This window comes from Peromyscus californicus, unplaced genomic scaffold (assembly GCF_007827085.1).
Source record: "Peromyscus californicus insignis strain IS unplaced genomic scaffold, ASM782708v3 Scaffold_7__1_contigs__length_154581171, whole genome shotgun sequence".
NCBI classification, from domain to species: domain Eukaryota; kingdom Metazoa; phylum Chordata; class Mammalia; order Rodentia; family Cricetidae; genus Peromyscus; species Peromyscus californicus.
Genome location: NW_026294595.1, coordinates 35,542,490 through 35,557,210, shown reverse-complemented (window position 1 = coordinate 35,557,210; position 14,721 = coordinate 35,542,490). Strand labels below are relative to the sequence as shown.

The window sequence follows — 14,721 nt, the reverse complement described above, 5'->3', positions numbered from 1 at the left end:
AGGATGAAGCCTTCCTTGGTTTAGCAGTTGTGTGTGTGTGTGTGTGTGTGTGTGTGTGTGCTGTGTGTGTGTGTGTGTGTGTGTGTCTATATGCTATGGCAATGAGCTCATGTGGAGGTTAGAGGACAGCTTCTGAGATTGGATTTTCTTCTCCCACCCAGTGGGATCTGGAAATTGGATCACTTTGCCAGGCTTGGAAGCAGTACCTCATCGGCTGAGCCAGAAACCTAAAAATTTCAAACCCAAAATGCTGTTTTGATAGATAAATATACTTTATTTACAGCACTGATGTTATGCTATAAATATGGCAATTAGGGTTATTTTTGAACCATAAAATGATAATATATGAAAATAAAAGTCACAACATTTTATTGGAGACATATTTACTTTATTTTATATTGTTATAAAATTATATACATTAATGCAGGATTTTAGGTATTACATACAATAACTATATTAATTTTACATTTTATAAAATTTGTTTTATATTATAAAATGTCATAACTTTATATAAATATTTAATTGAGTAATTTGAACTGAATCCTGCTTTATCGTGATATATTATTTTAACAAAAGTGAGATTCCACTTTTCCAGGATATGACATGTGCCTCGCAGAACTAAGTGTATTAATTTGAAATACACATCACTTTTGATTCTATATGTAGGAAAATTTATTTTGTAAATTTCTTGTAGGAATTGTTGAGGAGTACCAATTGCCTTATTATGACATGGTGCCTTCGGATCCTTCCATAGAAGACATGAGGAAGGTTGTTTGTGACCAGAAGTTCCGACCAAATATCCCAAATCAGTGGCAAAGCTGTGAAGTAAGGCTATTTATTATGTCCCCCCTCCAGCGTCCTCTTCCTCCTCCCTCCTCTTTTTCCCTCTCCACCTCCCTCTTCTCCCTCCCTTCCTCTTGTTCATCCACCAGAGGTCAACACAAGCTATGCTCTTATGTATTTCTTCCCATTTTACTCTTCAGATTAGTATCAGTGGGGATTTTCAGAGAATATGCGGTTCTTTCTTAACCCAGTTGCGTAATTCATACCATATATGGAGGGATGCCTTCTTTTAAATGTCTTTAGAGGGATTTTATTCTAGCCATATTTATTTTAGCAGTATGTGTCCATGGCATGAACCCCTGAAGCCCTTGGTGGCTTCTGACAACAGGGCATTAGTGCTTCTCTGAAGTCCTCTGTGATTTAAGTGATACAGTCTGGGACATATGTCTTCACTGAGGTGGCTCAATAGTCATCTTCACTGCTCCTTGGTGTTGCCATCCCCATGCAGTTTCCTGATCTCTGTATCTGGCAAAGAAATAGGGCTGCACACACTGGCTTTTGAGTGTTTGGCACAAGGGATACACAGTTTCCACTCATGTCTCATAGAACCAGTCACATTGTCCCACCACACTGCAAGGGACTGGGAACTGAGGGACATGGGCCAAACCAATGGCTAATGAATATTGTAATCGGTAACTTATGCCTAATCATCTCTAGCTGCCTGAAGCTTAACCCTTCTCATCAGAAAAGCCCCTCACCTTAGATCCCGTTGTTATCCGTCTTGTCATCATAGCAATGCAGGACTGTGACCAAAGCATGGTGGACACACAGTCCTCAGTCCTCATTCTGCCTCCCGTAAGCTCTGACAGAGGGGAAAAGGCAGCGTTCTCCCCTGTGATATGCTCCAGCCTCCCCTTCCAACCACTACGGTTTACTTTCTGATTTCTTTGAATATAACAAATAAGGCCATTTTATGTGACACTGTTACTTTTTATTTCATTATGTTACAGGATCATTTTATTCAGTTACCTTTTTACCCCATTTGTTTCCCTCTTCCATGATTTTAGCTCTTTTGTTTAAGGCAAGTCTTAGTATTTTTTTCTTTTGTGTAGTTATTTCAGCTCTGTTTATTTGAGAAGCAGGCTTTGAGCCTTGTATAATGTAAGTGAAAGAATTAATTTTTCTAACATTATTTGTTTTTTTTTTTTTCAAGATAGGGTTTCTTTGTGTAGGCTTGGCTGTCCTGGAACTCACTCTGTAGACCAGGCTGGCCTCAAACTCATAGAGATCCACTTGCCTTTGCCTCCTGAGTGCTGGGATTAAGGGTGTGCACCCCCACACCCGGCTACTATTAGTTTTAAGCACATGGGGATATAAACTAGTAAAGTTTAAACTATAATAATTAAATGAAAACTCGTGAATATACAGTTTGAAAAGCAAAACATTCCAAAATCTATGAGGAATTTACTGCCTTACTGAGTGGCTAATATTAATATTAATAATTTCTTATTATTCCCTGATCTTATTTATTTTGCCATATGTGTGTGTATCTTAAAAAATATTTGCATTTATGTACTTATGAAAATTATGAGTAAAGCTTATTACAAATATTCTTTTTAATGTTTTTTTTTTTTTTTACCATATGTGTGTACATAAGAGAAATCTGTCCATTTTCATTGCTGTGTAACATCCTTCCTTGTGGATACAATAGGATTTCTTTGTCTATTCTAGTATGGATTATCATATGAGATTTTTAGTTAGCATTATTAAAAGTGCTGTTGCTATATGTATTAGTGAATTTTATGGTTGCTGTGACAGAATCCATGAAAAAAGAACTTAAGGAGGAACAGTTAGTTGTAGCTCACGTTTGAAGGAAAAGGCATGGCAGCAGGAACATGAGGCAACTGGTCACAGGGTGTCTTAGTTACTTTCCTATTGCTATGAGGAGACATCATGACCAAAAGGCAGCATAAAAAAGAAAGCATGTAATTGGAGTCTCATGGTCCCAGAGGATTAGAGTCCCTGACCATCATGGCAACAGGCAGGTATGGTGCTGGAGCAGTAGCTGAGAGCTGACATCTGATCCATCAGCATGAGGCAGAGAGAGAGAGAGAGAGAGAGAGAGAGAGAGAGAGAGAGAGAGAGAGAGAGAGAGAGAAATGGTGGGAGCTTTTAAAACTTCAAAGCCCTCTCCCAGTGACACACTTCCTCCAAGAAGGCCATGCCTCCTCATCTTCCCAAGCAGTTCCATTAACTGTGGACAAGTCTATGGGAGCTGTTCTCATTCAAACCACTACACACTGTGTCCAGAGTCAGGAAGCACACAGAGAATGGTGATGCTCAGCTGCTTTCTCCTTTTTACTCAGCCTGGGATATCAGCCCATGGAATGCTTCACCTACATTTAACGTAGATCCTCCTCCGTCTCTTAAACCATTCTGGAAATTAATGTGTCACCTAGGTGATTCTAAATTCTGCCCAATTGACAATTAGACTATCCATCTCAGGGGCTGGAGAGATGGCTCAGTGGTTAAGACCACTGGCTGTTTTCACATAGAACCAGAATTCAGTTCTCAGCTACCATATAGTGGCTCACAACTGTCTGTAACTCCAGCTCAAGAGGATTCTTCTGGTACACACACACACACACACACACACACACACACACACACACACACACACACACTTAAAAAATCTAAAAAGAGAATTATTCATCACAGTATGTAAATATATATGTTCAAAAAGTTTGGAAGGTATACAGCTCTTTATTCTTTTGTGGTATCCACTTAGACAGGCACAGCAGTCTACTTATTCTTTCTTACTGTGGTCCTGGGATCTCTGGTATTAAGTTACCTGCAAGTGGTGGTGAGCAACCTTTTCTCCTTAAAACTTCTTTTTTTCTCACTCTTGAATGTGATAACTGCTCCAGACAATTTAGGTTAAATAAAAATGGACTTTGATTTTAATAAATATTTGCCTCTTAATGCCTTTTCTACTTACTTTAAATTTGTTTTATATTTATGTGAATGAACATTTGTCCTGCATGTATGTATGCATACCATGTGCAAAGCTGGTGGCCAGGGAAGTCAGAAGAGGTCTTTGTATTCTTGGAACTGGAGTCATAGATGGTTGTGAGTCAGCATATGGGCACTTGGAATTAAACCCAGGTCCTGTGCAAGAGAAACAGATGCACTTACCAGCTGTGGCTTCTCTCCAGCCCCTCTAATTGCTTTTAAGAACTTCTGTCTTTTGTACTCTGCAGTTTCTCTATTTCATATGGCCAGCCTTTTTGTTCATAGGTACTATAGGAATTTTGAAGGAACCTCTCACTATGTAGCCCAAACTTGTAGGAATCCTCTTGCCTCAGCCTCTCAGTACTGGCATCACAGCGTGCCACCATCACACCCAACTTTGAGGTTAAACTTGTTTGGAACCAAGACTGTTCTAATTCTAAGGATTTGTGACATTCCTCTCTTCTAGAAATTTCTGTGATAATATGTCTTCAGATAATTCTTCTCTCTTGTCTGCATTTCTATTTTTGGAAAACTCGTTGGCTGCTATTAAACCTTCCAGATTCTACTTTGCTTCATGGATATTTCCTACGTTGGCACCTGTATTCTTGATCCCCTAGATTTCTTTCCACTTCTTTACTTCTGCCTCAGTTATGTCTAATCTGCCATTTAACTTATCCACTGGATTCTTTATTTTCATACCAAGAACTTTTACTAGCTCTGGAAGTATTGTTTTTTGTTCCTACAGGTTGTTCAAGTTTTATTTCTCTTTTTTGTCTCCTTTTTTTTTTATTAAGAGATTTTCTATTTCTCTTTTAATGCACGTTTCTTATCACTGATGTTTTATGGATCTGATCCTGCTAGTTATTCTTTCGATTGGTTCCTACTTACTGGTACCCCTCCCCATCTCTGAGTGTAGAATTTTATTATGAGTTAAGGTTTACTGAGAAACTAGGGCAGATTATTTTTCTTTTCACCCAAAATTAAAGTAAGTGTTTTCCTTACAAACTCGGTTTTGGGGGAAGATTCATCAACATACATTTATTTTTTATTATGTATATTTTCTTGTATGTAAGTGGGAATGCATTGTGTACCAGGGCACACTCACTGCAGGCCAAAGGACAACTTACAGGAGTCAGTTTTCTCTTTCCACCATGTGGGTCCCAAGATCAAACTCAGGTTGCCAGGCTCAGCTGCAAACGCCTTTACCTGCTGGACAATCTTAACAGCTCAAGGTTTGTGTTTACATTCAGGTCCTTTGTTTTGGCATCTTTAAATCTTCTCTTTGCTTTAGGCTGATTTTCCTGTCTTTCACACACGGTCCTCATCTCTGATTTTCTAGAACAGAAGATGAGCACATGCCACTGGGAGCTCTCCCAGCTTCAGTGACACCCTGGGTCTCTTCATGTCTCACGCTTTTACATTGATTGTTCCTCTAAGAACCGTCTTAGTTAAGGTTTCTATTGCTGTGAAAAGACATCATAACCAGGGCAACTCTTATAAAGGAAAACAATTACCTGGGGCTGGCTTACAGTTTCAGCTGTTTAGTCCATTATTATGGACATTATCAATGGACATGGCAGCGTGCAGGCAGACATGGTACTGGAGAAGGCGCTTAGAGTTCTACCTCTTGGATCTGCAGGTAACAGGAAGTGAATGAACTATCTCCCACACTGGGGGTAATTTGAGCAAATATGAGACCTCAAAGCCCGCTCCCACAGTGACACACTTCCTCCAACAAGGCCACACCTACTCCAACATGCCATACCTCCTAATAGTGCCACTCTCTATAGGCCAAGCATTCAAGCACATGAGTACATGGGGACACTCCTATTCAAACCACCACAGTATCTGCCTTCTTTCTTTGCCAGTTCATTCATATTGACTTTTTATATTTATTCTAGATCGTCAATTGCAACATGTAATTATGAATGGCAAAAGCGGAAGTCTTAGTTTTCAGCTTGATGACTTTTTTCATGTGTGTGCACATCTGATGAAATGTAACTGGGAATTCATACCATTGCCAAACCCTTCCATGGCTCATGCCACTTTTTAGCTGTTTGGTTTGAGACAGGGCCTCATCTAGCTGGCCTGGCCTTGAATTCCTGCTGCTTCTGTCTCTACCTCCCAAGTACTGGTACTGTGAGCTTGCACCACAGTGCTAAGCTATCATTGCTCTTCTTAGAAGAGTTTGGACATTGCCATCATTACGTCTCAGAATCAATGATTTCATTTAAGCTTGTCTTTACAAGGTTAATGTTTGTGCCTTTTAAAAAGATTTTACAGAAGTTTGGCCTAGTTTCCTCAATCGCCCCCCGATTTGTGATTTTGCTTCTTCTTTTGCATTCTGTTGTGTGCACCTTTAACTCTTTGGTGTCTTTCTCTCCTGAAGGCACTCCGGGTCATGGGAAGAATTATGCGTGAGTGCTGGTATGCCAATGGGGCAGCCCGCCTGACAGCCCTACGCGTGAAGAAGACCATTTCTCAGCTGTGTGTCAAGGAAGACTGCAAAGTCTAGCACCACAGACAGACAAAAGGAAACTGGCTACAGCATCTTTTGTGTCTCCTGCTTTGTGTAAATGTTTTTTGCTTCTTTTTGCCATGTTTTGTTTTAGTTCTACCTCAATGATGATTCATGACAGTGTTTAGGTGTCTCAAAGGCAGCATGAACAGATAACTCTAAAGTTAAGCATGGGCAGGTCTTGACTTTTCCAATCTCCATGTTGTCATTAATTTTATTTTTAAAGGTGACACAACTCATTTTTTTTTTATTTAAGGAGGAAGATGTTATGAATATAAAATAAGCTACATAAAATAGTAAAATAAAACAAAACAAATTGTTGTTTTACTTGAACCAGGAGCACATAAATGTGATGAAAACATAACGAAAATGTGAACTAGGGATATTATAGGAAAATAGAACTTTAGAAGCTATCTGGACCCTTGAAAAGTAATGTTTGCTCAGAATGTTAATATCAAAAGCCTGAAACGGTGGAGATCACCAGCGGGTTCTGAGAGCAAGATGATTCTCTCTGCGCGTGTGCTCTCCTCCCTGCTGGCCACTCTCTTCATTACCACTACAGCATTCCCAAAGTAGTTAGAAAGCCACCGAGATGCTGCTTCTGATATCATAAAGAAGTCCCTGATGTCTTGAACACTGTGAACTGTTTCAGAGTCATGGAGCTCGTGCCAGAGATGGTGACAAAGCCTGGGACAACAAACACTGTGAAGTTGGCTGGCCCTCCACATTCCCTTCAGGTCCCACAGTTCTTTTCTTCCTAAGTGGGAGGGAGCATCTTCAGTCATGATATTTTTAATTTAGTCATAGAGATACTATATTGAGTATTTTGTAAGACCATAACGGATTTGCTAGAATTTCAAAACCAATCTACTATCATTTCCTCATAAAAATGTCATCGTTATCCCATTCTTTAATGAGAAAAATGTTTTCTGAACATTGCCAAAGACTGACCAAGTATAAACATATATTGTCTAGAGATGTATATCTTAAGATGTAATTACTTTGGGGGTACATATTTAGAAATAAAATGACGAGAAGATAAACAAGGAAAGATTTTGAGAAAAATCAAGAGAACTCTTCCAGAAGAGTTTAACCTCTGACTGGTACAGAGAGGACCACATTGGTTATTAGAAGACATTCTTGGCCTTTTAAGGGAACTGTGAGTAGAGAGTTTTGGAGGCTCTGCCTCTATTCTCCTTTTTTGAGGTATGAAATATTTAACAGGACACCTGATATTTCATTCCAATGTACTATACTGCTTTAGTAAAGGTGATTTAACATGTCCTTCAGTGTTCCCAAACTCCATTACTCAGAACGTTCTTCTGCCTAGATGTGTTCTCTGGCAGCATCTTGAAGAGTGATGCTGCACACTAGCACATCCCATTCTTTGAGGGTCCTGGCAGTAAAGACACATTACCTGGATATTTTTAAGGCCAAGTATTTGGTCAAGCATAATGCAGTCTTTTCATTACAGGTAGGACAAAATTTTACTTTCCGGCGTTTAGATGTTCTACACAGTATAACATGAGGGGTCCCGTTCTGAAGGATGCACCTAAGTTTTCCACAAGAGTACAACTTTATGTGTACATTTCACCTTGGCAATATGATATGGGATTCATTTCATTTGACTAGGTTGAGATAAGAGAAACAAAATGCCTTGATGACTATGGGGTTTGCCTATATTTCCATTCTCAATCATACATTCATCCATTTATAAGCACAGAGCACCCCATAACTCACTTGCCACAATATTGGGTACAAGAGGGAATAAAAAGATAGATAGGTCCTGCCCTCAGGGATTTTAAAGTCTAATTTGGGAGTGGGAAAAAGCATATGAGTATGAGGGAAGAAAGTAAATTGACAGATAAAATATGCAGTGGGATGTCTTGAGTTCTGTGTGACAATGCTTTCTAGAATAGGTCTGAAAAAAATCACTTCCAATTTGCAACACATTTAGAAAGGATCTTTATTTAGATATTACAGTCTAATTATATTATCAGTATCGAAAAGGTGCGCCTATGTGAATGGATGTTAAAAGGAACTGTGTGAAGGGGTGATCTGGCTTGTGTTTATTACCTTATTTCACACAGTTTCTGCATGAAGGAAATGAAATGATTGACTTAGATGATTGTATTCAAATCTTTAATAAAAACTTAATACATCCTGTCCTATTTACCACTGCTTTGTGAATATACTTACTAGATTTTTAAGAGAGGGTGTTTTAGCATCTTTATTTTTTTGTCATTATGTTTTATAATTTATTTGAGAGTATGAGAATGTAACTTATATTTTATTGATTCAGATCTCACTGTGGAGAAATCTGCACATTGGTGTGTTCTGAGACATTTCGCTTGTTCTTTTGCTGCTGAACTGTAATTCCTAAGTAAATAATCTTAAAGGGACAGAGCAGCAAATGTGTAAGGGAAACAGTAGAACTCGTAGTTTTTCCTTAACTCTCAACACAGTTAGACATAGAAACTGCTCACTTATTAAAAATAGAGTAACATTTAGAAAATAAGGCAGATTTACTGTACATACCTATGCAGTTCAATTTTATACTACATGTTTTAAATGGAATGTCATGTAATAATTGTTCCTTTTAAATATTGTTGTGAGCAAAAGTATCTCCTTAGGCTAGGTGCACAGTGACATCATTGTTTTGCGCCTTATGGATATTTTGGCTCTGGGTATAGCATAGAGCTTAGGAATGCTATTATGAATTTTAGTACTGTATGCAGAAATGATGGGACTTATACACAGCATCACTCCTTGAAATATGAGGCACATTATTTGTTGTCGACATTTGAGCATGAATTCGTTGCCTTATAAGTCGTGCGTTTAAGTTTGTAATCAGTACCAATTCTGTTGTATGCATTCTTCTGTGTCTAAAATATTTGGCATGTCACATCTAGAATTCTTAATATATGTTCTGCCTTGAGAGTTAAGTGAAACATGACTGTCGTGCTCTATTTTAAGCCTAGCACTTGCTTTTCATCTTTATACTTTCAATTAACTTTGCATTTTAAATTTCCATAATTGTATGAAAATAGTAACCTGATTGCAATGTCTGAAGAATTTAAAATCAGCTTTTATTTTAAAATGAAAAATCTACAATACATTCATTAGATCAGAAGTTTCACAATAACTTATCATTTCGAATGCTTCTAGTGTTGCAGAATGATTAAACAGAAGAGAAGTCTACTGTCCTGGAAATTTTGCCACCATGGGACTTACTGGGGCAGAGCAAACTCAGGGCAATCTTGGCATCTAAGCAAAAGTCCCAGGGAACCGCTTAATGCACTGCCTGAAGGCAGGGAGCGGGCATCTGCCACCATGCAAAGACCAAGAGAACAACTTAAAATTATATGACAGGGAATAGTTTTTGATTGATTCTGGAAAGCAAACATGAAATTTTTCCATAGCTAAATAAATTCATTTAAAATGTGGAAATTTTGATTTCCTATCAAGCAGTTAGGGGGAAATAACAAATTATCAAAATTGGTAGCTGAGGTCTTCAATAGTCATTTCCTTCATATGACTTTAAAAACTAACATTTACCAACTCCTTAGAAATGTTGATGCTTAGTGTCCTAAAACGATGTCACTGTAGTTTTTGAAGCTATTATCTCTTTTTCTTTGTGAAATGTAATACTTCACAGCTAATAATGCTGTGTTCTAGTTTCAGTTGTTGATACTCACTTGGAATTTTAGTCATTATCTTAGTGAAGACCGTCACTAAGAAAATAGTGACCGTCAGAGTGAAGAGAGCTTTAAGGGCTTTTAGGGTTGTTTTTTTTTTTTTTTCTTTTTACAGGATTCTTTAAAACTAAACCAAAAAAATCTAGAATGCAAAACATTCATTAAAAATCTAATATTAATCAGAATTTTATAGTGTACACATTTTTTAAAAAAAATTCTAATGCAAATTTTGAGGTGCTTGGCTTTCTTTTTGCCCTCTAACTTTCCTTTGTTTCATTTATTTTTCACCTTCTTTTAAATTTAATGTTCTTTCACCATCTTCCAAAATTATAGTTACTTTTTAATTATTTTTAAGCATAGCTATTATTTAACTTAACCATCATAGAATTTTACATTTGTGATGGAAAAGAAATCCCTTAGTGATCTAAATTATTTCATATATGCCACAGTGCAAAATGAAAATGAGAATTTTAAAAGTTAAAGTGACTCTGAGCTTCATAACTTGATTCCAATATTTTGTAGATGAAGAAACTGAAGATCAGACATAGGATGGCTGCTAATTATTGTAAAATGTGGTAGTAACATACACTTCTGCAGCCCAGCAAACTTTTACAAATTAAAAAGTTAATCAGCACGTATCTAAACCTGCTGTGTACGTATATAATTGTATATTTAACATAACATGTCGTTCAGTGCTGATGGTCAAATCCTACTTCCTTGTGCATTTCCATGAAAATAATTTGCTCAGGTCTAAGTCAGCAGGAAAAATGAAAATAGGCAAAAACAAGGGTTTTAAAATAGTCATCAGGCTAGGTAGACCAGCCCTGGAGTGCTGGTAAAATTGAAGATACAATTGAAGAGTGAGGAGTGTGAGGAGGTTCTCAGTGCAGGCTGGAGATGCAGGTCCGTGGCAGAGGGGCTTGCTTAGCATGTGCAAGGATCTGAGTTGAGTCCTCAGGGCTGAAAAGAGGAAGAAAGAGCAGGAAGGAAGAGAAGAAGGGAGGGAGGGAGGGAACAGAAAAAAATATTCTCAGTGTGAGTAATGACTACAGAAGCTTCCAGACTCTTCCCCTGCTTCCTTCCTACACACATTGGTCATCTCGCTTGTGTTGGAGTAGGTTGGAAGGTGATTTGGTGCATGAATTGGGGGGCTGTGTTTGCTGTCTGTCATCTATCCACTCTTTCTCTCCTTAGCTTTGTCTTTGGCACTGGTTTTTTCCAGGGCAGGTTTCTTAAAACCCAAGTCACTCCACAGCTCTGTCCTTTTGTGTGTTTGAGTACTATCCAAATTGTTACACACTGAACTTCTTAACAAGGCTTTAATCTCCCCACCGTGTATAAGAGGTTTCGCCTCATCAATTCACTGCTGATTATTCTCTTGGCACTCGGAAGAGGGCTTTGTTAATGGCAGACATGACTTTCTCTTAAACTTTAGTCAGATTGTCTGGTTATATTCTAGCTTTTAGCTAAGGCATAAAGAATGCCTGCTCCTGCTTTAAAGGCTGAATTCTGCTTGAGCAGTGACTTGAACAGACTGTGAAATACATGTCCCTCTGATGTGAGTGCTCAAGTTACTTCTGTGGTAATTGGTGCCACTGGATCGTTTTACTTCTCCCATCCTTTTTAGAATTGTTTATTTATTTATTTTCATGTGTTATGGGGTGGTTTGATGTGTGTGTGTGTGCACCATGTGCATGCCCAGTACTTGGAGAGGCCAGAAGGAAGAGTCAGGCCCCTGGAACTAGAATTATAGGTAGCTGTGAGCTGCCACATGGGTGCTGGGAACCAAACCTTGGTTCTCCGGAAGAGCAACTAGTGTTCTTAGCCGCTAAGCCATCTCTCCAGGCCTGCTTCCGCCAAGTTTTTAGAATAAGCCATGTGCCATGCTCTTTCAAATGTAGATTATACTGGAATTAGGTAACAATCTCCACTTTAAAATTTCTTATTGAGAACTGCCAGAATTCTTCTCCAGTTAGCTGTAAATGAACATAACATTTGTGGAAAAAATGAGTTCCAGCTCATCCTCATTTTAATACTGCCAGAAATGCATTTTCTCCTTGTTGGTCTATGTTATACCACAAGAAGTATCTTCCTGGACCCAGCACTTTCCACTGGAACACTTACTTCCATCCTGGGCTTTAGGAATCTGATTATTAACACATTCACTAAGAGCCTGAGTGTGGTAAGAAATTCACCTCCTTTCCAGCGTCCCACATGTGTATTCTCCACAGGGGATGCACAGCACAGGCTAGCTGAGGACTCTGGTGAACACTGAAATGGGCTCTTCCCTCTAGACATAATTCTATAACTCACAGAAAAGGACACGATGCATTTCTGTATCAATATAAAATGCCTGGGTTATCCATAATTAAGAAATTGGAGTGAAATGTAAAGATGGTTCTTGACATGCGCAAACTGAACACATGATTTTGAAGACTAAATACTTTAACTCTTCATCTCAGTATTCCCAAGAGTGGATGAGGCAGAAGGTTTATTCTGTTGACAGATTTTTCTTTCCCTACCCCAAATCATCTGCAGGAAGGCATGGGGACCTTGATTTCTAGCCATGCATTGAGTTTTCATTCCATGGATGAATCTATTTATTTGCTTTTCCTGTGAAGGGAGGCTTGTATGTCAGGCTCTTAGAAAGCCAAGCATAGACAGAGATTTATCAACATCCTCAGTTTTTCAGTGGCAAAATAGTAACAGAATTTTTAAGGATCTGGCAGTTTTCTTCTCTCTTTATCAAATGAGGGTATCTGAGTAAAATATTAGACTCCCGCTCATCTCTAAAACGGCTTATGTCAAGTCGTGTACTCTCCTGACCCTAGGCTGGATAAAATTATTTGCACTTGATTGGGGTTTCAGGTTTTAAAAATGGCCTAAAAAGAGAAAATTAGATTCAGATCTTTTTTAAAAAAGGATTTTGGATTGATTTTCAAAGCGCTAATACTAATTATACTTTTCTTTGGGTAGTGTGACTCCTCTTATACCTAAGAACATATCACACATGTCAAAACCATTGCATTTTGACATTGCAAAAACATGCCTTGAACTCTTGAACTACTGTGAACAGAGCCACTGTTGTAGAGACCTTTTGTAAGGTAGCTGATATTCCTAAGTATGTAAAAAGCTATCGCTTTCTAGAGACAGGCTCAAATGAATGTATATAAGGAATGTGAAAAAAAATAAATTGGGTTTTAAAATAAGAAGTGGATGATAAATTGTATCCAAAATGTGCAGATGGGAATTGTAGTGTGTAGCTGTGTTTTCATTGTTGAAGGCTGAACAGAGTTCCACGGAGTCATGGATGACATTCAGATGTTTCATGAATTTCGAATCTGTGAACATATGCATTTTATAGTAATATATACTTATATTGTTTAGAAATAATGACATTTTAGAATTTAGTAAGAACTCAGTGATAGCCTTCATACCAAAATGTTTAACTTTGCCAACAGCAAGTCATAAAAGTATTTATTTTAAAGCTTTTTAATATTACTGCATAACTTCCTGCTGCCTCCAGGTGTACATACTTCTCTGCCTAAATGTTATATTTTTATGTATGCATTTTCAGAAAGCATATTGTTTTGTAAAGTGGCAAAGACAATAAATTAAGCACTCCTTGCACTTGTTTCTGTAAGGCATAAAGAACTCTATTTTAAATAAAAGAAAATGTGTCATATGTTGGTATCCATGTGCTCATACTCCATTTCACAACTGTGTTTATATTTGTATGCTGAGTGCAGGCAGGGTACTGGCGATTGAGTACTGAGTTCTGGTTGCACTGGAATTTCCCCCTCCCCTCTCTCCCTTCTTCCTTCCCTTCTTTTCCACCAAGTTATATATAATTCCAGAATTTCAAAGCCAGGGACACACTTATTTAAAGCCATTTTTCTGAATGACATTTAGGACAATATGTTCTTAAGGGTTTTATCTTTTCAATATTTTGCATTAATTTTTCCCAGTTTTTAATTTTATGTGCATATTTTGCCTACATGTGTACAAAGTACATACAGTGTTCACAGAGGCCAGTAAAGAGCATTGCATCCCCTGAGGCTGGACTTTCAGATGGTTGTGAGTCACCGTCTGGGTTGTGGGAATTGAACTCAGGTCCCCAGGAAAAGAAACCAGTGCTCTTAAACTGCTGAGTCCCCCCTCCATCTCCCTAGCCCATTTTACATTTTAAACATAATTTATTGAAGGACTACCAGCTTGACGTGCTCTCAAGCCAGCCTAAAGGAGCTTCTATCACACTTCAGACTCGTAACCACTCAAGCCATTGACAGCCTCTCCAACATACAGAATAAACTCTGTCTTCACTGCTGGTGTCCCCACCTTCTTCTCCAGACTCTGGCTTCCTGCTGCTTCTTGAACTTTCAAACATATACCTGTCCTAGGTGTTTGCCTGGGATGTCCTTTCCCTAGGTGTGTATGCACTACGGGTATCTGGCAGGGTACCACCTTTCCTGCGCTTCCCTCATCATCCACCCTGAACTTGACCTTCCTTCCCATTTTTTTTAAATTGCATTTATTGCATTTAGCACTAGTTGGCTTTACTTTCCAACCTATGGATGGATATAGATTCACGAGGTCTAAATTCCTGAGTATTGGATTAAGGTATTGGAAGATACAATTGTGGTGTGTGTGTGTGTGTGTGTGTGTGTGTGTGTGTGTGTGTGTGTGTGTGTGGTTTTCGAGACAAGATTT

At 38.4% G+C, this 14,721-nt stretch overlaps 1 protein-coding gene across 1 annotated transcript in view; it reads left to right on the top strand.

Moving 5' to 3' along the window:
- Nucleotides 1-13,696, top strand: part of Acvr1c (activin A receptor type 1C) — an 88,599-nt gene extending 74,903 nt beyond the window's left edge. Inside the window, 2 exon segments of the mRNA XM_052724227.1 lie at nucleotides 695-825; nucleotides 6,185-13,696. Coding sequence (XP_052580187.1) covers nucleotides 695-825; nucleotides 6,185-6,310 — 257 coding nt within the window. The 3' untranslated portion in view covers nucleotides 6,311-13,696.
- Nucleotides 13,697-14,721: the final 1,025 nt, after the last annotated feature.